At 49.1% G+C, this 22,840-nt stretch overlaps 5 protein-coding genes across 5 annotated transcripts in view; 4 read left to right on the forward strand and 1 right to left on the reverse strand.

Moving 5' to 3' along the window:
* Nucleotides 1–3,638, reverse strand: part of EPUS_05940 (uncharacterized protein) — a gene marked incomplete at both ends in the record, with an annotated part of 5,437 nt that extends 1,799 nt beyond the window's left edge. Inside the window, 2 exons of the mRNA XM_007806753.1 lie at nt 583–1,396; nt 1,443–3,638. Coding sequence (XP_007804944.1) covers nt 583–1,396; nt 1,443–3,638 — 3,010 coding nt within the window. The remainder of the gene's footprint in view (nt 1–582; nt 1,397–1,442) is intronic.
* A 3,989-nt stretch (nt 3,639–7,627) lies between these two features.
* EPUS_05941 (uncharacterized protein) lies at nt 7,628–9,518 on the forward strand (the record flags this gene model as incomplete). Its single annotated transcript, XM_007806754.1, has 3 exons — nt 7,628–7,718; nt 7,819–8,734; nt 8,786–9,518. 3 exons carry the CDS (start codon nt 7,628–7,630, stop codon nt 9,516–9,518), a joined length of 1,740 nt encoding a protein of 579 aa, XP_007804945.1.
* A 1,102-nt stretch (nt 9,519–10,620) lies between these two features.
* On the forward strand, nt 10,621–12,333 carry EPUS_05942 (uncharacterized protein; the record flags this gene model as incomplete). The annotated part of the gene is made up of 1 exon (XM_007806755.1): nt 10,621–12,333. One exon carries the CDS (start codon nt 10,621–10,623, stop codon nt 12,331–12,333), a length of 1,713 nt encoding a protein of 570 aa, XP_007804946.1.
* A 469-nt stretch (nt 12,334–12,802) lies between these two features.
* On the forward strand, nt 12,803–13,453 carry EPUS_05943 (uncharacterized protein; the record flags this gene model as incomplete). Its single annotated transcript, XM_007806756.1, has 1 exon — nt 12,803–13,453. The coding sequence occupies one exon, from the start codon at nt 12,803–12,805 to the stop codon at nt 13,451–13,453; it is 651 nt and encodes a 216-aa protein (XP_007804947.1).
* A 4,981-nt stretch (nt 13,454–18,434) lies between these two features.
* EPUS_05944 (uncharacterized protein) lies at nt 18,435–21,739 on the forward strand (the record flags this gene model as incomplete). The annotated part of the gene is made up of 5 exons (XM_007806757.1): nt 18,435–18,868; nt 19,096–19,579; nt 19,688–19,828; nt 19,952–20,310; nt 20,422–21,739. 5 exons carry the CDS (start codon nt 18,435–18,437, stop codon nt 21,737–21,739), a joined length of 2,736 nt encoding a protein of 911 aa, XP_007804948.1.
* Nucleotides 21,740–22,840: the final 1,101 nt, after the last annotated feature.

Here is a 22,840-nt window from a genome sequence, read left to right on the forward strand (position 1 = left end):
TATTTTTTGGGGTATTATTATACTTGATGGTGAAGAGATGGGAATGAGAACCAGGGGTGGAGCTGGAGGGCGGATGTCGATGTTGCTGTTCGGTATTTATTTAAATAAGATGTCCCGGATGCGGAGAGGGGAATGGCTGTTCCGGGATATACTTAGAATAGTGTATTGGATCCGGGTAGGATTGCGGCCGTGGGGAGGTTCGGTCATCTAGACACTAATTGTGAATGTAAAAAGTACGGAGGTGTGGTAAGTATGAAGTAAGTATGACTGCCGGTGTATAACTCTTAAGACTCGAGCAAGGCGTGCAAGATGGTGGAATATCTGTGGCCCTACAGAGATTCGATTCAAGAGGAGCGGGGAGAATATGAATAAGAGTATGAATGAGAACACAAACTGCTGACGGAAACATACGTATGACTGTGTGTTCATTGAGAAATCTATTTTTGAGGACAATGTCCGCTTCCTATGTTGAGAGGTGATAGAGTGATAGATGGACATTATGGAGTCCAGAATTCCACATGGCTTCGATATCACCGACACCGCTCCGCTTTTCCCCCCTCCCAGATCAACCAGCAGCATTACCAAAGAAGAATCCATCGAATATGTCGACACCTGTCCCGTCGCTCCAATCATGCTGGAAGTCCAGGCCAGGTCCAAACCCCAAGTCGATACCCGCTGTGTCAAAATCCTGGTTGAAATCAGTCGATTGTAAGAAGTCGAGTTCTGGCACGTTTGTCACATCTGGATCAAAGGAGCTGGCATTATAAAGACTCGGAGACGAGGATAGGCTTCCCTGTATCTGCTGCTGCTGCTGAGGTGGTCGATCGGAATGCTGGGCCATGACACCGCTGGAAGGTTGGGTTGCATTGATACCGAGCCCGGCGTTGATTCGATTGTTCAGCGAATCTAGAGTTGGTGGAAATGAGTGTTGTCGAGAAGGCATCTGCGGCTGCGGCTGCGTCAGAACCTGGTGATGTTGTTGACGCAGTTGTTGGGGCCGACACTGTCGTAAATGTGGTTGCGAAGCAGCGTCGTCATGGTCGATATCTTCCGGAAACAAATCTTGAAGGTTCATGTCGAATCTTGGGGGTGGCCTGCGAGGTTTGGCCTTCACTTCTGGCCGCTGTCTTGGAAACTGGTGGTCGGTGAGATGGGGACAGGCAGGCCCTGTAGTTGTGCCAGTGAATGAATGCTGGATTGCTGCATCTGACTGATTCCGCGGTTGACTACTTTTGACATCATCGCCAAACCCAGTGGTCGAGATGCACATTTGCACGGTGGCTCTGCTCATTCTCTCAAACGCGTCTCTGCATGCTTCTGCTGGGGGACATTTCTCCATCAGGTCACCAAGCACCGAGGTGGCGGCAAGGATGGTGAAGTCGACATCGTCCAGCGTCTATCATATTTAGCTTGATGTTGAACGAACAGACCAGATGGCTTACCAGACGGCTGCGCACTAGAGGCGAATGCCAGATAGCGTAGAGAAATGATATTCCAGCCATGAACAGATGATGCGTTGCAAGGTAAGTGTAATTCACCAGCCTGACTCGATGAAGCTGACGATAAAGCTTCAGTACTCTCTGACCAGCTTCCGCCACCTTGAGAAAAACATCGCTCTCGTCTTCGTGGTCCTCCATGCTCGCCATTGATGGACTGGACGCTTCCTCCTTCAGACTCATTGCCGCCAATGGGCCTGGAACTGTTAGGCTCTGCCGGTAAAGCATGATCAAGGCCTGCCAGTAATTGAGTGTAAGGAAGTCCACTGAGAACTCAACTCCGGTTTCATCAGATGATGGAGTCGACTCTTTCCATTCCCACAGCCTGCGATCAACGTCTTTTCGCCATGACCGGAAAGAACCGAAGTTGGCGAGGAAGGGTGATGGCAATCTTGTATGCATGTATTCATTTTGGCTGTTGGTGCCGGTTCGCCTCGCGATCTGGGCCTGCTGATATTGCAGTACCTGAAGAATCTCCGACTGTAGAAGACGTAGGCGAAAGTAATGGTAGGCAACATGCTTGTAGCTGGCTGAGGCTTGCTCAGTTGGTCGCAGAAACCCATTTCGGGTGATGTATTGATCATCGAGTAAAGATGGGAATTCTGTGGTCACCACCTGATCTGTGATGCCAAAAGGTCGGCCAACACAAGTACTCACAAGCCTGTCCAAGGAATAGACACACCACCAAAGGCGCCTTCGGAGATCTCTCACCCATTCTCGCCGACCTTTTTCCCTAGCATCGATAGAACTCGCCGCCGTCTGCGATTTTGGTGCTTCGGCATCCATGTCAATGTCATCGCTGGAGACGGGCACTTTCTCATTAGAGTCATCAATGCCGGTACCGTCCTCGAAATGTAGACCCAGATCTATTGCTAATCGCACCGCAACACCGGTGATGTACCACAGACCAGGTGCAACAGGGCGCAGCAGCGCGAAACCGGCCAGAAGCAATACTGCTTGAAGCTCTTCCAAACCACCACCAAACCCGTCAGGACGGTCGGTTGCAGAAGACGAACCCAGAAAGGACTCCAAGTGTACGATGGCGGATGCATGATACTCTTCCGGCTGGTGTTGCAGACCGGACATCTTCACTCTTTTGCTTGTCGGTGATGATGGTTCCTGCTGGGTCTCGGAATGTTGCATCGAAGCAGGATCAGGGTCGGAAGAACCGAAGATGATGCCAGCCCCAATGGCAAAGACAATATTCAGCATGTACAGCTCTCGGGGGGTCCGCTGACGATCTTCTACCGTGTATGCTCGGTCGAATAGCTCCATGAATTCGTTCCGATGTAGTATGGGGATCTGTGGGTTGGCGTGCTCAAAATACAACCTGACGAGCTTCTCACCCAATTCTCGGTCGGGAAAGGCTGCTCTCCTGATCGTCGGTTTGGTCTGTAGCCCAAAGCACGAATCCCTCATGGTGGTACCGCTGTTGGCGACATTGGTGAGAGGCTTGCTGGGCCGTACTGCATTCCTCTCGGAGTTGTGGTTGCTCGAAACCGAGCTCTTGACCGCAGCGAACACCACCCGGGCGAATGATATGCCGGAAGTCGACCCAAGATATCGGGGGTCTGAAGCACCCTGAACGGATACCATGCCAATGTTTGACACCAGCTGGTTGAGCTTCTTTGCCTCTTCTTGTTTCTTCTCCCATGCCGCATCGTGTGACTTGCCCGGTGTAATGCCTGTGCTCCCGGAGCCATCGGTGAAGGAGCTCCTTGCCTCATGGGGCGAACGCACGATGCCTTGCTCGACCAGCTTCGAGTCCACATCGAAGGCGTCCGGAGGCTCAAAGGCTATGTGGTTGGCGACCAGAAGTGATTCGAAGTATGCCAGGCGCGTTTCGAGATAAAAGACATAGCTTCTTGGGATTTCCTGCTTGGTGATAGGATCTATTCCTACGCATCTCAACCCCACTTTGGAACAGGCTGCGCAGGCAGGCAGACGCTGGTCGCATCGGTTCTTTCTTTTGCGACATCGCTCACACGCACTGACATTCCGAAAGGCAGAACTGCCAGCCGCTGAATTCGAGGGCGAGGTTGCGCCCACATTCGCTTGGGTCGGAAGAGGAGTGGGGGAGTTCTCGTCAGAGGGATAAGACCGTTTGGTACCGACGGTTTGAAGTATTGGAGGGGAGTTCATAGAATGGGTGTTCCTACATTTCAGGGCACGAAACCAGAGTCTGAAGACGCTATGCAACGTGTTGGGATTTCTTTGCTAATTCGCTGCTGCTTGTACGGAGTAGTATTCTAAGCACATGTGGTTACGCAGGCTTCCTCAGCTGCTCATGCATTGCGGCTTATCGTGATGTTCAAGATCGGCCAATCAGCCCAAGGCAGTCTAGAGGACAGGGCCGCATCTTGACAAGCAACACGTCTTCGCCCAAAACCTATGAGATAAGAAAATTCATGCTCCCGTCACGCATCTCAACAGCGGATATGTATTGCTTCTTGAAACCTCGGCGCTTGAGATCTCCAAGCGGGCACATCCTTGCTTCAATGCTGCACATCTCAACCGAAGCGAGATGATCCGAGAGGGAGAAGGGTCATGTGTTCGATGTTGGAGATGTTGCATGTCTCCTCAGTCAACCGCCACACCATAACAAAATTGAGAAGATTTGATAAGACAAGTGTCCTGACAAGCAGGCATCGGCGATGGATTGCACACCAAGGTCTTCGCGCTGCTTGAAATGGTCAATCCTGTACCTGTCAGATCTTCGGTGCACTTGTAGGCGCAGTGGCATGATGCCACGCGTGATGAGTCATGCGGCTTATTGGGCTTCTGTATGGTTCAATGTGCTACCTGCAACACCCGGTTTTGATCACAAAGCGAGAATGAGGGATTAGGTTCTGCATGGCCATGGATTCAATCCACTCCTCGCACACCGCTCAACCAAGCTTTATTTGCGCAGTCTTGAGCAGGTGACCCATATCAGGTGGACATGCAGTCCATCCGCGAACCACTGACGAGACCGCTGTATTGAGTAGGTACAAGAGAGGAGTAGCGACGAGTGGGGTACTCTATATGTCCTGACCACATAGAGTGGCGCAGCGACTGTAGAACAAGGATAACGTAACCAAGTAACCAAGATGTGTGCTGACGATGATATAAATACCGACCTGTCACTTGGATTCTACAGCTCAGCGTTGAACAGCGCATGATTCTGACCAGGGGACTTCTGCACCGCCAGAACAGCTGCTGTTCCTGGTCTTGTCAGCTGAACAGCTGGAACGATGTACGTATCATCACCATTCTCTGCTGGACCTCGGATTGGCGACGGGGAGCGGAGACAAGAGGAGTTGAGGGATGCCTCGGGTAAACATCTGGAGGATCTAGCATACGAGGGGAGATTCGCTGGGGGCGGCGGGTTAAGCAGCCTCGGCCACGGCCACGGCCACTGCCCAGTCTGACAGCGACTGCCAAACTTAGCGTCAGGGAGGTTTCAGCATTGCAAACTGGCTAGCTGCTAGTTAGTGGCTACTTAGGCTGGATGCAATCGCCGCGTGGTCAACGATGCAATGGAGATCTCTCAAGTGCCTCTAACTTAGCTAAGAGTTTAGGTCAAGCCAAGCAGGATGTCGGCCAAAGGCCAAAGGCTAGAGGCCAGAGTCTAAAGGCTAACACAGATTTCCATGGAGTCCTACGTACCTCAACTCTCTTCTCCGCAGCAAAGTGGTCAGGCACCACCTCCGTAAAAGTCATATCCGAATTAGCAACAGACACCAAATGCGCCACTGCTCTTGCAGCCAGGCCTAGAAGTCGCCTGGCTCTTGTGAATAATGTGACTGCACTTCTCCACGGATTGTCATACCCCCTGTAGTCGCGTGACGACGCTTTGCAAGTAGGGGAACATCGTGAAAATTCATATCATGCCATGCCATGCCATGCCAACGAAGAGGGCCGTTACTGATTTCGACCCGCCTCTCGGCAGCGGCCTGGAGGAGTCATGGATCTCACTGGACCCGTTTAAGACCATATCTGTCTGGTCGAGCTGCAGCTCACCTGATCGGTTAGACTGGGATGCAAGAAGCACAGGTCAAAGTCAAAATTCTGCGATATGCGCTGCCGCTGCACAGTCAGGAATTGTATCTCATTTGCCACCAGATCTTGCCAGGGAGATCAACCTCGGCATCCAATTGGCCTGGTGTAAAAGCCAGAGACCGGCCGACGAGAAAATCTAGTACTATCAATGTGCTCCAAGGATTTCGGGCTGTGTTCGGGTCACTGGAGATAGTGCTGGAAAAGGAGCTCCATTTGTGGTTGGTTTGCAATCTTGACTGCCTTGATTGCTCACCGCCACTCTGACTCGAACGCAGCAGAGCACATCACTGGGACTTTGGAGGAATGCGTCTTTGGTCATTCCTGCAAGGCAAATTGCGCTGGCGCTGGCAGACGTTGAGATTGAAACATGGTCAGGAGTCCGGGCTGGCTGCATAAATATAGAAGCCTAAGAAACGTTGTCGTCAATCAGTCACATTTTTAAATGTTGTGCAGCAAGCAGTCTGTGATGAACGGTAGGTTCAGCGTTGTCAGCATTGTACTAATTTGGTTGTATTAGCGGGTGTTCGCTGTGTTTCAAAGTTTATTCTGCTACTCTTCCGTCAGCAAAAGACGATCAATATCGCGAGCACATACGTAGTTACTACTACGTAGTAGTAAAGGGGATTGTGGGCTTAGCAAGGGGCTTGGGGGCGCGGGCTGCAATTGAGCAATGAAGCATGGCTAGCTACGGGAACAATGGACTTGTGGCCTGTGATTAGCCGCATGGGTCATGTTCCGCAAACCCGCTCCCCCGGAATAAAATCGTTCCATCTTCTCAGCCCTTGAATCTTGACCGATTCGGGGAAAAATTGAATGGAGTCCCCTCCTCTTACTGGATCGCCTCTAGGTGTTGTTTGTTGTTTAGACTCTTTGAGCGGTGGGCCCAGTGGGCTCCGGCCTCCTGAATGCTGAAGCTAACATTTGCCTTTTCCCCCTAAGTTACCTTACATCATTTTTCACGCATTTCATGGCGGCTGACTCTTCCGAATTGCCATGCGAGAATAGGGGACCCACACACTGCGCCCCTCTTGTGAGCGAATCTCGACAGCAGACGACAAAACAATTTTTGCATCGCAGGTCTCGAGGGATCCAGTTGCCTGGTTTGCCCGTAGCCATACACGTCTGCTGAGATGCTGCCCAACACTCCGGCCTACTGGATGCGTCGAATCCGACGTGGTGACCTTAAAATGCTACTATCGGTGAGCAACAGTGGGTAGGGAAGCATTTTACTCAATCTGCGTTGCAAAGCTGTTACGCGCTAAGTCGTCAAGCTTGACATTCTCGGAGGATATGTGTGTAACCGGTGGATCTGTCCAGGTAGCGTTTGCTTGGTATCGACCTGTCAGGGGCAATTAGGTTCTGCTGGTCCTGACAAACAAATCATAACGGACAGAATCGCGCAAAGATCATCACCACAAGGAAAAAAGCAACCTAGCCATTTCGCTTATCGATTGCCCAGTGTTTACGTAGTACTGTCCCGGCAAGTTGGTCCTTGCAATCCTGGTCTCTCATTCTGCAATTTCTGGTCAAATCGAAATGAGCTGGCAGGCCAAAGCTGCAGCCCATCTATTTGGCTAATTTAGGGCGAAAGAAAAAACCCCCGTCACAAAGGCAAATCCTCCAAGCTTTCAAAAAGCATGGGTTACAAATATATCGCACTGGCACTGTAACTATGCGTCAGGACCGGACCACTTGGGTTGTTGCCTTTTTGTCTGAAATTGGCCGATGGAACACATTGGGCCTCCATGCTCCTCTATCCTCTAATATGAGATGGTTTGCCATCTCTCAAGCATCTCCACCACCTCTTCCTTTGCAGATTTTGATATGCTGGTTCTTCTCCCTTCCTACGGAACAGGATAGACGCAATCTGCTGCTTCTAAAGCGATGCCTCTGCATTGGTTGAGCAAACAATAACATTTGCGCATCATCTGTCTTCCTGTCACACATCCGCCCATCTCTGTGGATTGCTTATATCTCCTTCCTCTCCTTTTTTCTCTCTTGTCCTCCCCATCCACCACCTCTCACCGCCAGTCTACTACTCCAGCGTACCAGCACACCTTTTGCTCTCCAAGCACCCTGACGCCGTCAGGATGTTGGGGACAGTATGGCGCACCTATGAGCGGCTGCTCCGCAAAGACAAGACTCAAGACTCCTTCCCCGCCAGACAACTCTTCGTGCTGGGTATGTGGACCTCCCTCGCGAGCATCCAGCGGTGCTGCTCTTCCCCAGTCTCTGCTCTGCCACTGCGATGGAAAGAAGCCTGCTGACGCTTGAACCTCAGCGTTATGTCGAATCTGCGAGCCGATCGCCTTCATGTCCATCTTCCCTTATGCTTATCGAATGATTGAGAGCTTCAACATCGCCACAGATCCCGATCATATCTCGATATATGCAGGTATGCTCATCACTTCCTTCGCCTTTGCAGAATTCTCGACCGGCATCGTATGGGGTCGAATCAGCGATAAAGTGGGAAGAAAGCCAGTGCTCATATTCGGATTGATGGGCACGGCCCTGAGCATGATCATTTTTGGTTTTGCAACCAACTTGCAGACTGCGATAATTGCAAGAGCTGTGGGCGGTTTGCTAAATGGGAATGTTGGAGTCTTGCAGACTACGGTAGCAGAACTTGTGACGGTCAAAGAACATCAGCCACGAGCATACTCGATCATGCCCTTTGTATGGTGTCTTGGCTCGATTATTGGACCTGTCATGGGCGGCGCCCTTGCTCAGCCTTGCACCGCATACCCCTGGCTCTTCAATCAAGGCTCGATCTTTGAGACATACCCTTTTCTGCTGCCCAATCTGGTCTGTGTGGTCATACTAATCTTCGGCATCACAATCGGAATATTGTTCCTCGAGGAGACCCATGCAGATAAAAGGCATAGATCTGACTGGGGCAGAAGGCTTGGCAATGTTCTTCTTCAAAAAGCACTCGGAACCACTTTCGGATTTCCGGCAGAGGCAGAGGCAAAGAGTAGCATTTGCTATGAGGACCATGCATCCTCGATCGAAGATGACCAGCCACCGGGTTACAGAAGCACGGAAGGGTCACCTCGGATTTTATCGGTGTCGAGGATTGACCTGTCTCCCCGCTCTGACGTTGAAAGTCGCCAGTCCAGCAGAGAAGCTCAAGGGTTCATCAATATCCTGAATAGACAAGTCATTCTCGTGATCGTAGCATATGGCGTCCTTGCTTAGTAAGTAAATTGATCTGTTCCAATATGCATCTTGCGCTAACTCGACAACAGCCACAGCGTGTCATTCGATATTTTGATGCCCTTGTTCCTGAGTGAGCCAGTTTCTCATGAGAAGCCACAGCTACCCTTCAAATTTTCTGGAGGCTTCGCCATGTCCACCAAGACGATTGGATTCATGATGGCCGTTCAAGGCGTCTATTCCATGGTGGCACAACTTTTCCTCTTTCCCTTCCTTGTCCGGCGGCTGGGCACCTTGAGGACATTTCGATTTGTCTTGCTCGTCTGGCCGTTGCTCTACTTCATCGTGCCTTATCTAGTGCTGTTGCCGTGCCAACTTCAGAAGCTCGGTATATATGCCTGTCTGATTATCAAGATCACATTTCACGTTATTGCCTTTCCTTCCACGGCAATTCTCATCGCCAATGCTGCACCCTCAAAAGCCGTTCTTGGATCCATCAATGGTGTTGCTGCATCTGTCGCCTGCTTGGCCAGAGCTCTTGGCCCAACCACGGCCGGTTTCTTTCATACTGCTGGTCTGAAGATGGGATACAACGGGCTGGCATGGTGGATTGGAGGGATTGTTTGTGCCATCGGAGCCTTTGAAAGCTTCTGGATGGAGGAAGTTGAAGGACGCACAGATCGTCCTTGTGAGGAAGAAGAGCAGCCGGTCTGCGAGCCCCTGTTGCATACCCTGAGTGTTGACAGCTCTGCGGACGATTTGCCAAGGAGAGGAAGTCTTGATTCCGTGGAGGAACTCGATCTCTCCAAAGCAGTCAAAGCCTGATGGTTTGTCACACGTCCCGAAAGAAGGAAGGCAGAGACGACGCCCTCATCATGCCCTGCAACGACTCTCGGTTTTTGTTTAATCTGGTCCAGCAATCTCATTCCGGTCAATATATCTGATCAGCGCAAGCTGAACGTTTCCTATCACGATGCATATCATTGGGCGCATTATCTCTGAAAAGCTCAATGGGCGGCACTTGTCTTCGAGATACCTGCGGGCTTTGCCCCATGCGATTTGGTTTTTATTCTGGTGAATTTCTGGCACGAACAAAGGAGATGGGTCCATATGCCTGCTAGGTAGGACTAAGTTGGGTGGATGACAAAAGTGTCAATTTTATGTTAGAATTTCTGTCTGGAAGCGTTAGTTGTAATAACTGGTCAGCTTATCTTCTCAGGGGATCCTCCAATTGTCCTTTACAATGACTCTGAGAGATTACTCCGTATCTCCCCTCTCTCCCCACCCCCCCAAACCCCGAGTCTCTCTGCACAGTTTTCCTCTGTGCGACCTCGGAGCCGGCAGGTGATCCTTTTCCTTGGCACTTCTCCTACAACAGACACACGTGCCATGATGCAAATTACGGAGTACTTAGCAGGAGAAGAGGCAGCTAAAGATATGAGCTAAGTGCCGTTGGTGGAAATGACAGCTATCTGTCAGACATAAGCTATTATTCGGTCCTTCGAGGGCCGCGGTCAAGTGGTCCAACACTATCCTGTCAAATGACCACCATACTATTATGATAAAAGAAGCATATTTTGACCATATTATGACCATATTTTCAGTAAAATACGTTGTGGATAGTAAGATTTTATTGGATCACAGACGACTAAACTGCATATCCTTGTACTCTCTAAGTAATCTTACAGTGAGGCTTAACTAATCTAAGCGCACTTTGATGGCTCCCTTGGCATTATTTTTAGAGGGCCTCTTCCTGCTAAGTAGTACTAGTAGTAGCACAGTACAGTGTACCAAGCACGCATTAAGCCTCTTTTGTGTTTTAAGATCTGGGAGCTCTCGGCATATTATCGCGTTCAACAGAGGCATTTCTTCCTGATCACAAGTCAGTAATGGTGACAAGGAAGATTCATCCGACTGTTATCTATCGATGTCGAAACAACAGGGTCTCCTCCTCCCTTTCTTATACCCCTGTTTGAGTGACCGGTCCCACCAATCGAGTAGGTCGCTCCAAAGGGTAGTCGATCGTCTCTCCAGCCAGCGCCGGAGCTTGAGTCAATCAACACGTGCACTACGACCTGCTACATCTACGTTACCGTCCGTCCATAAAGCCTCTCCCCAGATACTCCATCACCTCTCTCCTAAACCGGACGACTACTCCCGCTCGATCTTTGTTGACAAATGCAGCATAACCGTCCACGCTGGGTCCGGCGGCAACGGCTGTGCTTCCTTCCTTCGCGATACACACACTCCCGATGGCCCTCCTAATGGCGGTGATGGTGGTTCTGGTGGCAATGTGTGGATTCAGGCCGTGAAAGGTCAAACCAGCCTGCACAAGCTCGCCAGACGTGGAACTGTCAAAGCAGGCCGCGGTATCGGTGGACAGGGCGGCAATAAAGGCGGATCGCGTGGAGCAGATGTTCTGATCCAAGTTCCTCCGGGGACTGTGGTGAGGGAGGTAGGGAGAAGTGATCCAGCTGCGGAGGAGGAAGAGAAGGAAAGATTAAGACTTGGCGCTGGGGAGACGCTGGAGTTCGAGACACTTCAGGACACGGCGGGTAGGAGAGCGGCGGAGAAGAGAGAGAGATGGGTCTACTACCCTGGCGCGAAGGCTCAAGGAGATACGCGGGTTACCATGCCGCCACCTCCAAAGCTAAGAAGATCGAATCTCGCCATGATGGCTCCACAAGCACCGGTCGAACTTGATCTTTCTGAGCACATGGAGAAGCCTATGTTGCTAGTAGCTGGCGGAATGGGTGGACTGGGAAATCCCCACTTCGCAACAAGAGATACACCCAAACCAAAGTTTGCAAGCAAGGGCGAGCTGGGAGCGAGATTGACTTTGGAGCTGGAATTGAAGCTCTTAGCTGACGTCGGTCTTGTGGGATTACCAAATGCAGGAAAGAGCACGTTGCTGAGATCAATTAGCAACAGTCGGACAAGGGTCGGTGACTGGGCTTTCACTACGTTGTCACCTAGCATCGGAACGGTTATTCTCGATAACAATCAAGGGAGACCCATCGTTCGATCAGGGAATGAGGACGGTCAAGGTCCAAGAACAAGCTTTACAATTGCAGATATTCCCGGGCTGGTCGAAGACGCACATCTCGACAAGGGGCTGGGACTTGGCTTTCTCCGACATATCGAGCGAGCAAGAATCCTAGCTTTTGTCGTTGATCTTAGCGTTGCAGATGCTGTCCTTGCTCTACAAAACCTCTGGAAAGAGGTTGGAGAATATGAAAATCTGAGGAACAGAGAGTTGAACGAAGATACCGAGCACAGAATGGTTGAGTGGAAGTCTTTCGATTCTGCGACAACTGTGCCGGGCGAACACGACGAAGGAGGGGTGGGAATGATCATACACCCGGAACCTGCTCGGGTGCTGGAACCCCTCAAGCTTCCTCCCATCTCGTCGAAGCCGTGGTTCGTGGTTGCTACAAAAGCAGACAAGGAGGATACCAAGGAGAATTTCGCCAATCTTCAGGCATATATTAGGGGTGTGGAGTCCGGAGAGATCAATCATCCTAGTGGAAGAAAGAATGGATGGCGAAGCCGGGTTGCTGCTATGCCTGTTAGCGCTATACGGGGTGAGGGTGTGAACAGGATCCCAGCCTGGGTAGCGGCATTGTTGGACTCTTCGTAAATTCATAGGTGGCTATAGCCGGGCATGGCCAGTAGCCGTCACCTATCCAGGATGGTTTCTGACCATTATTGGGTTCTATCACTACCAGTATCGTCCAACTTGGATATCAGGAGCCTCCGGGCTTGGCACTCCGCAGATACGAAGGTATCCATCATGATGCGTTCAGGCTTCCCACACTGCTCGTACTGCTCCTGCTCGTATTGCTGCACGAGCAGCCTAACAAAATATCTAACGCGATTAGTATCCACCATCTTTCAGGCCTACCGGCTCAGAAAAGATATCACTCTCTCACCCAAGACCACATATGATCTTCGAGGATAGAAAACAACCTTTCATTGTAGCAAGCCTTGAAGATGATCATAAAACGTGTGCCGCAGACCTGAAAAGCTATCTCATCTAGCCCCTCCACGACCACCACATATTACTAGTAGACAGCAAATCCCGCCAGGCACCCACGAAACATAGAACCATGTCACAATCCCTCTCCCCCCACAGCTCCAACACCACAACCTTCAAACTCACAGCCGCTCTCCTGATAGGAACCCTCTCCACAACTCTTGGCCTTCGCTCTCTCTTCTGGCCCACCAAATACGCAGACCAATTCGGCCTCCGCTCGTATGGCTTCGCACACCCTATCCACCAGCAATGCGCTCTCAATCCAGGAAGTTCGTCTTCTCCCATCCAACAGGTCTCATCCCATGGCGAATCTCGTCATGGTCATGAAGCGGGCGAGGCTAGGCTGAATCCCTTCATGCTGGCATGCGGATTGCGCAATGTCTCCTTCGGCCTCACCCAGTTTGTGTTCGCGTACCAGCGGGACTGGAGAGCGTTGGGGGTTATTTGGATGTGTGGCGTTGTTGCTGCGCTGGGGGATGGATTGTTGGTTTGGAGGTTGGGTGGGGAGGGGAGTGGGCGTGAAGGTTTGAGTGGGAAGCTGAAGGAGGAGGAAGCAAGGGAGGGGAAGGAGATGGAGGAGCCGGAGGAAGACGATCTAGGGAGGACGAAGGTAGGAGGGAAATGGGAGGCTGATCGCAAAGGTCAATGGGCGAAGGTGTTGGGACATTGGATCCCAGGCACTCTAATCGGCGTGGGTGGGGCTTTGTTGGTTGCGGGTTATTGAAGTCTTGCAAATATTTGGGTTGGTTTGACGGCGGCGTGCCAGTTGTTTATATAAGAACAGGAAGCTGAATGGTGCGGATATAATTGTTGTTAGAACGATGAGATCGTCGTCGTTTCTCACTTCTAACTTGCCGCCCCGCGGGCGACGAATGGTAAGCATCACATATAGGAATACTCTCGAGCTAATGTTCATCCGGTCGCATTTTCCTGAATTCTCAACCTCTCTTCTCCGCTTTGCGCCAATTGTGAGAATAGATCAGGCGATCAGGTTCCTGATTGGTGTTGTGGGTAGAATCGTGGAATGCATATAGCCACAGAGTCGACGAGGTTGCCACTCTGCTCGAGTATGTTCTCAACATCTTGGCAGCATCCAAAGCTATTTCAAGCATTAAAGTCTCAAGCTGTGTAGCGATCGAAACCCTCGTAGTCTGTTCTGGTTAGCCCTTCAAGGCCTCTGCATCCCAGGAATGAAATCGGTTCTTTCGTCTCAAGGTAGCAACAACCCTCGCATAGGCGACTGGCTCCTGTAACACGCTGGCTGGGTCGTGTTGCACTCCGAATGGTATGACCATGTAGATATTAACATTTCACGTTGCCCTGAGGGCAAGTCGAAGCAAGTTTCCCACTCGTCTTAAATTGGCCTTTGACTGAAGATGACGATGCAAAATCATCTCTATCAAGCTCGCTATGGTAAAACGTCCACACACCGGCCAGGACAGCATACTATGTAGATCTGACAGATGTGGAAAATGGCATATTAGCGATGAGGGTGTGGTAGAGCTGAAACGAAATACGGCCCTGGAAGAGATCAAGATATTATTGATGAAGGAGTGGTAAGGTTAACAGGGATACGATCGTCGAGGAGCTGATGGCGGAGGTAAGTATAGGATAACATATCCATGATGGCTTGTCAATTATTCAATCGTCGCCAATCCGAGCATTCTCGACTATGTCCCTCTGCCGGCCAGAATTGAGGTTGAGATTGCGTCATGTCCGCGCCTGCTCTGTTATGGAGGGGACGGACCCTTACAAGCATACTGCGGTAAGCTCGACCGCCACTAATAAGAGAAGTCTTCTCGATGTCTCTCTTCTGGCGGAGTTGAGGTTGGTATTGCGCCATGCCCACGCCTGCTCTATCGTGAAATGAGGCGGACCGTTGCAAGCGTAAAGTAGTGATTTTCTGCGTGCCCAATTCATGGGAATACTTGAGACAAGGGCGTGGTGGAGTTAGAGGGGTTGCGGTTACCACAGGCACGCATAAAGGATACCAGAGCTGATGGAAGGGTTGGCGCATAGTGGTCTCCTTTGCTGTCGGCGTAAGACCAGAAAAGAATGTAGTTGGAGTGATTGTTGTTCCAACCAAACTTGCCGTCTGCCACGAATTGCCGCATGGCATATCTTTTGCCCGGCCGCTCTGATGTGGCTCCAAGACGAGCAAGTGATCATAGTCTGAAGGCACGATCTCTCGGTCGGATTCTATGAGATCTGCTCTAGATCTGTTGAGGGTGTGTTAGTATGGTGGCAGGACTTGGTCCAATAGACAACTGCGATGTCCATCTCCACCGCTTCCACAGTTCCTGAAAGCCAATGCGACATTGAGTGAGGTCGAGACAGTTTCTCGGCTCGTTCAGCCCAGATATTTGAAGCTCTTCGAGGATTCTTCTCCGAACTTTATGATGGTTCGCCCTATCGCTGAAATTCAACCGACTTCTTGGAAATCATCAAGGAACACATTCAACCGATGTCGCATCTCTCTCCGATTTGAGGAATTCAGCTCGACAATCTTTCATCTTTTCAGTGGTTAGGATTTGGCATCGTGCTGTTTGATTCCAATACAGCCTTCTGACGTCAAGAGCTAGGTACAAAAGGACATGGGAGCGGATTATCCAAAACTCGATTCAAGTCCTGTTGACGATATTGAATCATGGATTGTCTTGCTTGGTGTGGAAAATGGATGTCTCGTGTAGGAGATGAGCAGTATTGACGGTGATGTTGCATGTTATTTATCAGATTAGATACAGGCCAACCTTTTGATGAAAATTATGCTGGAGACGACGTATCTGGTTTGCAGTATAATTGATCAGTGGAGTAAACAGAAGTGGATGTTAGGAGGATAAGTAAGATTGATCATTAGAACAAAAGAATGAAGTAAAATGATATATATTTTATGAAAGAGCTAGAGTTCTTTAAATTGGCCTGATAGTTCAGTGGTAGAAGTATGTAGTTCCATCATTCCTCCTGACAGAATCTAACATTTGCACTAGTTCTTGCTTTGGGTTTGCATCCATGCTCTCAAATTGTAAGAGGTCCAGGGGTAGGTCAATTTCATAACATTTACATAACACCTACATAACACTTTACCTAAATGACTTTACACACCTCTAAATGAAAATTCTAAACTAACATCCCTACCGTTCAAATCCCTGTTAGGCCCGAATCTTTTTTGGGATCGTGATTTATATTTATTTCTTTTGCTTAAGCATCAAGAATAATGTAGTCTCAACTTATTATAACTATTTTAGTAAAGTTCTAATTCATTTAATTAGCCCATAGAGTTTTGGCTTGCTACCACAATATTAACCTAGGATCCAGAGAACTTATTAGTCTCAGATGAGTGTTACAGCACGTGAACACACTAGGCACCGACAGGCCTTGGAGGCTGCACGGACCCTGTGTGAGGAGACCCTGGAACTAACCAAAGCAAGGGAGCGCTCATGAGTGAGCAGCCATGAGCACGAATCTCTTAGCCTATATAAGCACGCTCATTTCCCAGATAGTTTCATAGTCTTCGTAGTCAACTCATGTTATCAGCTCATACCTAAGTTGAAGACATCTTAGTATTGTTCACTGCACTTCCTGTTCTACCCAACCAACCCTTTGGACCCAGCTTCTAGTTGAGACTTGTCTTAACCAGTTGAGCCCTAACAATGAGCAGACAGACCCAGATTTCAAAAGGATAGATGTCACCCTATGACCACACTAAAAGTTAACAAAATGAGCCAACGACAATTTACTGAATCTTCAGATCAGTGTCTATACAAGAACAAGCAGGAACTCGCCAACATCAGAAACAGTATTTGTCTAGCAGGCAGCTATAGCCATCATTCCTGAACGAAATAAATTCGGATCGGCTGACTACGGAAACTAGAAACGCATCATTGCCAAATCTGTCTAGTATTTAAGGTGCACAAAAGGCTTCTGGATTGATCAAAAATTCTTTGGGGTTTTGCCGAGGACTTGCAAATGCTCTCAAGTGTGTTTCTGTACCGGAAGTCATCACCACCCCAGAAAAGGACAACGACAATAATTTGTACTCCGGAGGATTGGTTATGACTTCTGAAGCATTTCCATGACATGAAAAAGAGGCTGCCCAGAGGCTCGGATCGTGGAGCATGAAAGCGAGGAGGAAAATGGCAGTAAGGACGAACCCGAAATCGATCAGGCCAGAGAACAGATATTACAAATCAAGTCAAAACTTTAGGGAAAGCATTGATTGGCAAGCTCTGTATGACTACTTATCTCGCTGATGGCCCCTAGTGAACACCTCAACCTGTCTGGCAATGGGCCACAGCTCTGAAAAACCACCCTGCTCTCCTGGAACAAGATCAACCATCAAGCCTCGAAAGAAGCAAGTCTCTTCTCGCTACTTGACGAGTCGTCTGCATAATGATACGTTTCGGCGTGACTTCCAACGCCGGAAGACCATTGGATATAGTAGAAACATACTTGCAAGCAAGGCGGCAGGTTCGAGGAGACCAATACCACATTCCGGATGTTCTTTTACCAGCGATGCCAGAGACGCAGCGTCGGAGTACCCCCTGTTTACTAAACCCTCAAGTCCTTCACGACCATATTATACCTAGCGAAAGGCGACTTTGAGACTATCTGTCCCATTTCCCCCCGCATCGCAAAGTTGAATCTGGAAGATTCCACACTTCTCTATCCTTAAATTTAATGAGAAAAAAAGATATCTCGCTCGGAGCGTCATGGCTTTCTGAAGCCTCACACATCTCTTCAAGCAGACAAGAGCAAGTCATCGGGACGCCGAACGTTTTATGCGGATCCATTGTGATGCCATCAGCAGGCCGGTGCACTCTAGTCCTTGAGAACTCCATCACCCGCCTTGGATGCGTCAATGTCGAGCCAGACACCTTCCTGCTCACATACATCAGCATTCGCATCAACCAGATCAAAATCCCTGAGACCTGTAGTCCCTGCCGTGGCGTGCACATAGAACGACGTGAACCCCTGAATCCGCGCTCCCCTAGTCTCTTCTGCAAAACTGATTCGACTGGAGTGCTCTCGCGCAGCCCGTAGCAAGGTTTCCACACTTGATTGGCGCCAATAAGCACATATCTTCGCGGCTCTTCTCGTGCGCTTCGTCGCTTGCGAATCTCAAAATCCGACAACGGCCCAACCACTCGGCCTTGACCATCGGAAGTATGATTGTGTTGGACCAAAAGGACCGCGGCCCTCAGAGGACCGTTTACTAGCTTTTGTTTGACAGATTGGTATTTCGGCAAATGACCATGGATGTAGTCTTGGCGGCTGAGCCACGGGGTTGGGGGACTCCGCCTGCGAGTTTGCCGGCCAAGCTGAAAAGTGCGGCGAGTTCCTTCGTGGTGTCTTTTCGTATAACGCTTATTGCCGAGTAAATATTTCTGGTCTCTTTGTCTAGGATTTTGCCAAAGGATCGAGACCCTTGATAAAGTGACATTGATGATGTGTTGCTGATTCGCACAACTCATTAGTGGGTTGTCTCATTATTTTCGTCACCCGGCCTTGGGCTAGGGCAGCTACCAGCCAGCCAATAACGCCATCTAATATGTACAGTGTCATGCGGCCTAGCTGCCCGGCTGAAGCACAGCAATATTCTTGAAGTTCATTTTCTGTCGACCCAAAGCATCTCGTTGTCATTAAAGACCTGGCTATCAAACATAAATGCTACCTAGCGTCGCCTGCGCGTCACCTAGGCGCACATAATGGAAGCTATTGCAGCTTTCGCACTAGCTTGCAATGTCGTTCAACTGGTCGACTTTGGCCTGAAGGCTGCGTCCAAATGCGCGGAGATATACAAGGACGGCAGCTCAATTGAGCACCAAGATCTCAACTACACGTCACAACATCTGGCTGAGATCACTGAAAACCTGAGCGCGTCAATCCTTCACGCACGAACGAACAAACCTCTTACCCAAGACGAGCACGAGTTGGCCGAACTCGCCACCAGATGCACCATAACGGCCAACGACCTACGAGACGAGCTAGACAAGTTGACGCTTTCTGGCCGCCAAGGGAAGAGAGCTGCTGTATTCAAGGCCATCAAGTCCATTCGGAGGAATAATTACATCAAGAAAATAAAAGACAGACTTGGCGAATACGAGAGTGTGCTCAATACTCGACTGCTATCACGCCTCAGGTAAGGTGCCTGTCTCAGGACTTCCTACAATTCTGCTCATGCAATCTTGTCACATTTGCGAGCGGGCATTCACTGTGAGATCATAAAATGTTTAGTGGGGTGCGGAGGTCGACTTTCTATTCCAGCTACCGGCAGTTTAGGGACCTTCCTGGAATATTTTCCTTAAGCTATCTTATTGCGAGGTCTGTCAGGGTGCTAATCGCTTGCTAACGAGCGTTTCGCCCTAGTGACCGAGTCGATCTGCTTGCATTACAGCAGGATGACTCTTTTGGAAACCTTGAACAGAGTCTGCAAGCCTTTGTCAAGAATGTTGCGAAGCGTTTCAACAAAATCGAAGACCTCATTTCACAAGAGAACACCGCGAATAAGAGTACTATCGATCAGGAACACAGAATCACTAGAGACCATGTAACTTCAGAATTTCAGGATATGCAGATGAAAAGCGACAATGACCAAAACCGGCTAAAGCTCCTTGCGAGCTTGAACTATGATGAAATTCAGCATCGACAGGAGGAAATATCAGAGGCACATGAACAAACATTCAAGTGGATCTTCGACCGAACAGGAAAACATATACGTCGTTGGGATTGTTTCATCAGTTGGCTTGAAAAGGGCAATGGAGTATATTTAATTCAAGGCAAAGCCGGGTCTGGCAAATCGACTCTTATGAACTATATTACTAGCAATCGTCGTACGTTGGATTCGTTAAATGTATGGGGCCGACAATCACAGGTATTAACTTTAATGTTCTTTGGTTGGAACGCTGGAAGTAGCTTACAGAAGAGTTTTCTGGGTCTGTTACGATCTTTACTATACCAGCTTCTGAGTCATCACCAGGAACTCATTCCCAAGCTGGTCAAGTTACTAGGTATCGCTGCTCATGACGATCAAATGCCAGTCTGCACGAGAAAAAGACTTGAATCTTCTTTGAAGTTTGCAATCGATAAGACCTCAATACCGGTATGTCTTTTTATTGATGGTCTTGACGAATTTGCTGAGGATGAGGAAGATCTCATTCTCCTAATACATGCTCTTTAAAGCAGACCATCTGTAAAGATCTGCCTATCAAGTCGTCCGATACAGACCTTCCTAAATGCCTTTGAAGGCTCTGTACAGCTCAAGCTTCAAGACCTGACCAGACCAGATATTGAGATATATGTGGCAGACCGACTACAAAATGATCCTAGAATGGAGCAACTGTTACAAGAGAATTCACGGCGCGGCAAACGTCTGATTAGTAGTGTTATTGATAAAGCAGAAGGCGTTTTTCTGTGGGTAATTCTGGCTGTCAAACTCCTTTTGAAAGGTCTTACCAACAAAGATGACTGGGATACAATGGTAAAACGACTACATATGCTTCTAAAAGGTATCGAGAATCTTTATACACTCATGTGGAACCGCCTAGGAGAGGACCAGAAGATCTACCACGAGGAGGCCGCCCTGTATTTTCGACTGATACTTCAAAAGGAAGTGTCTCTTCTCTAATTTATGATTGCGACGAACGAGAGTCTACAGTCTAAGTTGTTAGATTACAAATCTGCTCTGCCTGACAGAGACGTCGTTATCTCTTTGTGCAAGAGCGCTGAAACACATGTCCTAACGCGGTGTGGTGGGCTTCTTGAAGTTGACCATCTAGATAAGGATAAACCTTATTATGACATATCAGATGCGGATAAGCCGAATGAGAATATGCCAAATGAGGACATACCGGACAAGAGTAAATCAGACGATGAAATACTAAAACGCTTATATCGGGCGACTAAAGTACGCTTCCTTCACCGCACTGCCTGGAATTTCCTGGTAAATACAAAGGAAGGCCAAGTCATTCTAGGGCAACGTCCGCCTCCTGCTTCCAGTATATGTGCCATTTTAGTCAAATCTAGACTTGGCATCGATCGACTCTTGCAAGAGATTGCATGGTTAAACCTGCCAAAGGCGCTCCAAAGCGTCCGAGAGGCGCAGATCTCAGAATATGACCCTCTTGAGTCATTGATGGACGTTGTGGATAGCTATTTTCGTAGCATATATTCCATTGTCCCCAAGGAATTGCACTGGGTTGAGAAATACAAAATGTTGAGTCACAAAGACACCCCAGCGACAAACTTCTTGGGCCTTGCAGCTACTTATGGTCTTTGTCTCGATATGTCGAAACGGTTTATTGAGCAGTTGAAGCGTACAGATCTGACTTCCATCAACTGTCTACTCACCTGTGCCGTCTTCGGCCTGGCATCAAACCCGCGCACAGAACTGATTTTGATGCTTCTGTCACATGGTGCTAATCCTAGCACAACTTTCAGAGTTGACAATCATTGGCCGCAAATTAGCTGTTGGAACGCATCTCTACATTGGATTTGGGTGAGATACACTGTTGACTGGGTTGACTGGATTCGTGGAAGGCTACCTTCAGACATGGAGTTGCTTGGATTGATTGATGCGTTCATGACCAACGGTGCTGATCTTCATGAAGAGGTCAAATTCGGGTTAAGGCTGCGTAAGAATAGTCCGATGCATCCAAAATTTTATCGGGATTGCGGCCCAGGAGTGGCAGGCTTGGTATTGGGGCTAAATGCACGGTATATCCTCAGCAAAGTCCTTCGCCAACATCCTCAATTCCCATACATAGAGAAGCGCTTTGAAAGCGTGGGTGCGCAGGCGAGTGGAAGAGTGCTTATAGTTTATCGTAGAGCTCCAGGCCTCTCCCAAGAAATCTCCGAGCAAGGTTCCCAGTATCTCCTGGAGGCTATCGACTGGTGTACGACATGGCCACCGGAAGAAAGCGCCGTTGTACACCTCAGAACTAGGATCCGAGAAATTCGTCAGCGAGATGCATGTACTAGTCCTACCTGCAAACCACTACAAATAATCAGCTAAATCTAACACGAACAGCAGTTTTCAGTTGATGACATTCCGTCAGCAGGGTTCTGCGAAGCAAGAGAACATTTGGTTGGAAGCTAGCTCTTCTTCAGCAATGCATGTCTAATCTCCTAGCTACCATAGAGCGAAGTGTTTATCTCAGTGGCCTCCAGCGCTCCATACATCGGATGATTTCAGCTCCGTGTCTCAGTTGATACTGGTCAGCGAGTTCAGCGGTTTCTACCAGCATGAATCATGCTATCACACGTGCCGATCATGTGGCACATGCAAAACTGATGCGTCATCCGCACATGGCATGCTATTCTAATCGAATCGAAAGAGGCTGATTGCTGCCATCTTCATTTCTATTTTCTGAAGGATCCGGAGCTTAGAAAGAAACGGAGAATCTGGACTACTCGACCGCCATGCAACTTCAACTCTTACAGCCAAGCACCTGACGTTGAAGATTCGAGGGAATTTTCATTAGAGGTCCCCCGGCGGAAACCCTTGTGTTCGTGCTATCACATCTGAGAGCGAGCTAAGAAAAAAGCTAACGGACTGTCCTTCTGCTCTTGCAAGGCAGCGAGTTTGCCTCAATGCTAGTACGACCCTGTTCGGCAATCGATCACATGGCGGTCTCCTGATGGCTCCCATATTGGATGGTTGGGCACCTCAGAATTCGACTTTGCTGAACGATACTCAAAGAGACTTTGGGATAGCAGAGAGAGTACTCTTGGTTCTCAGCCATGCATGTTGATCGATTATCATATCTAATGGTACCCTGCACTGAATCTTGACGGATTGGACAGAGCTAAGACCGCACTGAACCAGTTTAGCAGTCATGAAAAGCGTCCGTATTCAGCTAGAGATACTAGCGTCGGCCATGATCACTTATACTGGTACCGTACGGTACAGCGAATTCTGCCCCGAAATTGCACTCATATGGGACCATTTATAACGCTGGTGTCAGACAAAATATAAGTTGGTGCAGCCATTAGAAGCCGCACCCCTTTGGTTTTGACAGCTGGCTACAGACTAGGAAACTACTACCGAATCGACTAATAAGAGGTCGCTGCTGTTTAACACTTTGGCAGGACCAGAGATGTGGGAAGAATGCCA

This window comes from Endocarpon pusillum (assembly GCF_000464535.1).
Source record: "Endocarpon pusillum Z07020 unplaced genomic scaffold scaffold587, whole genome shotgun sequence".
Taxonomy (NCBI): Eukaryota; Fungi; Ascomycota; class Eurotiomycetes; order Verrucariales; family Verrucariaceae; genus Endocarpon; species Endocarpon pusillum.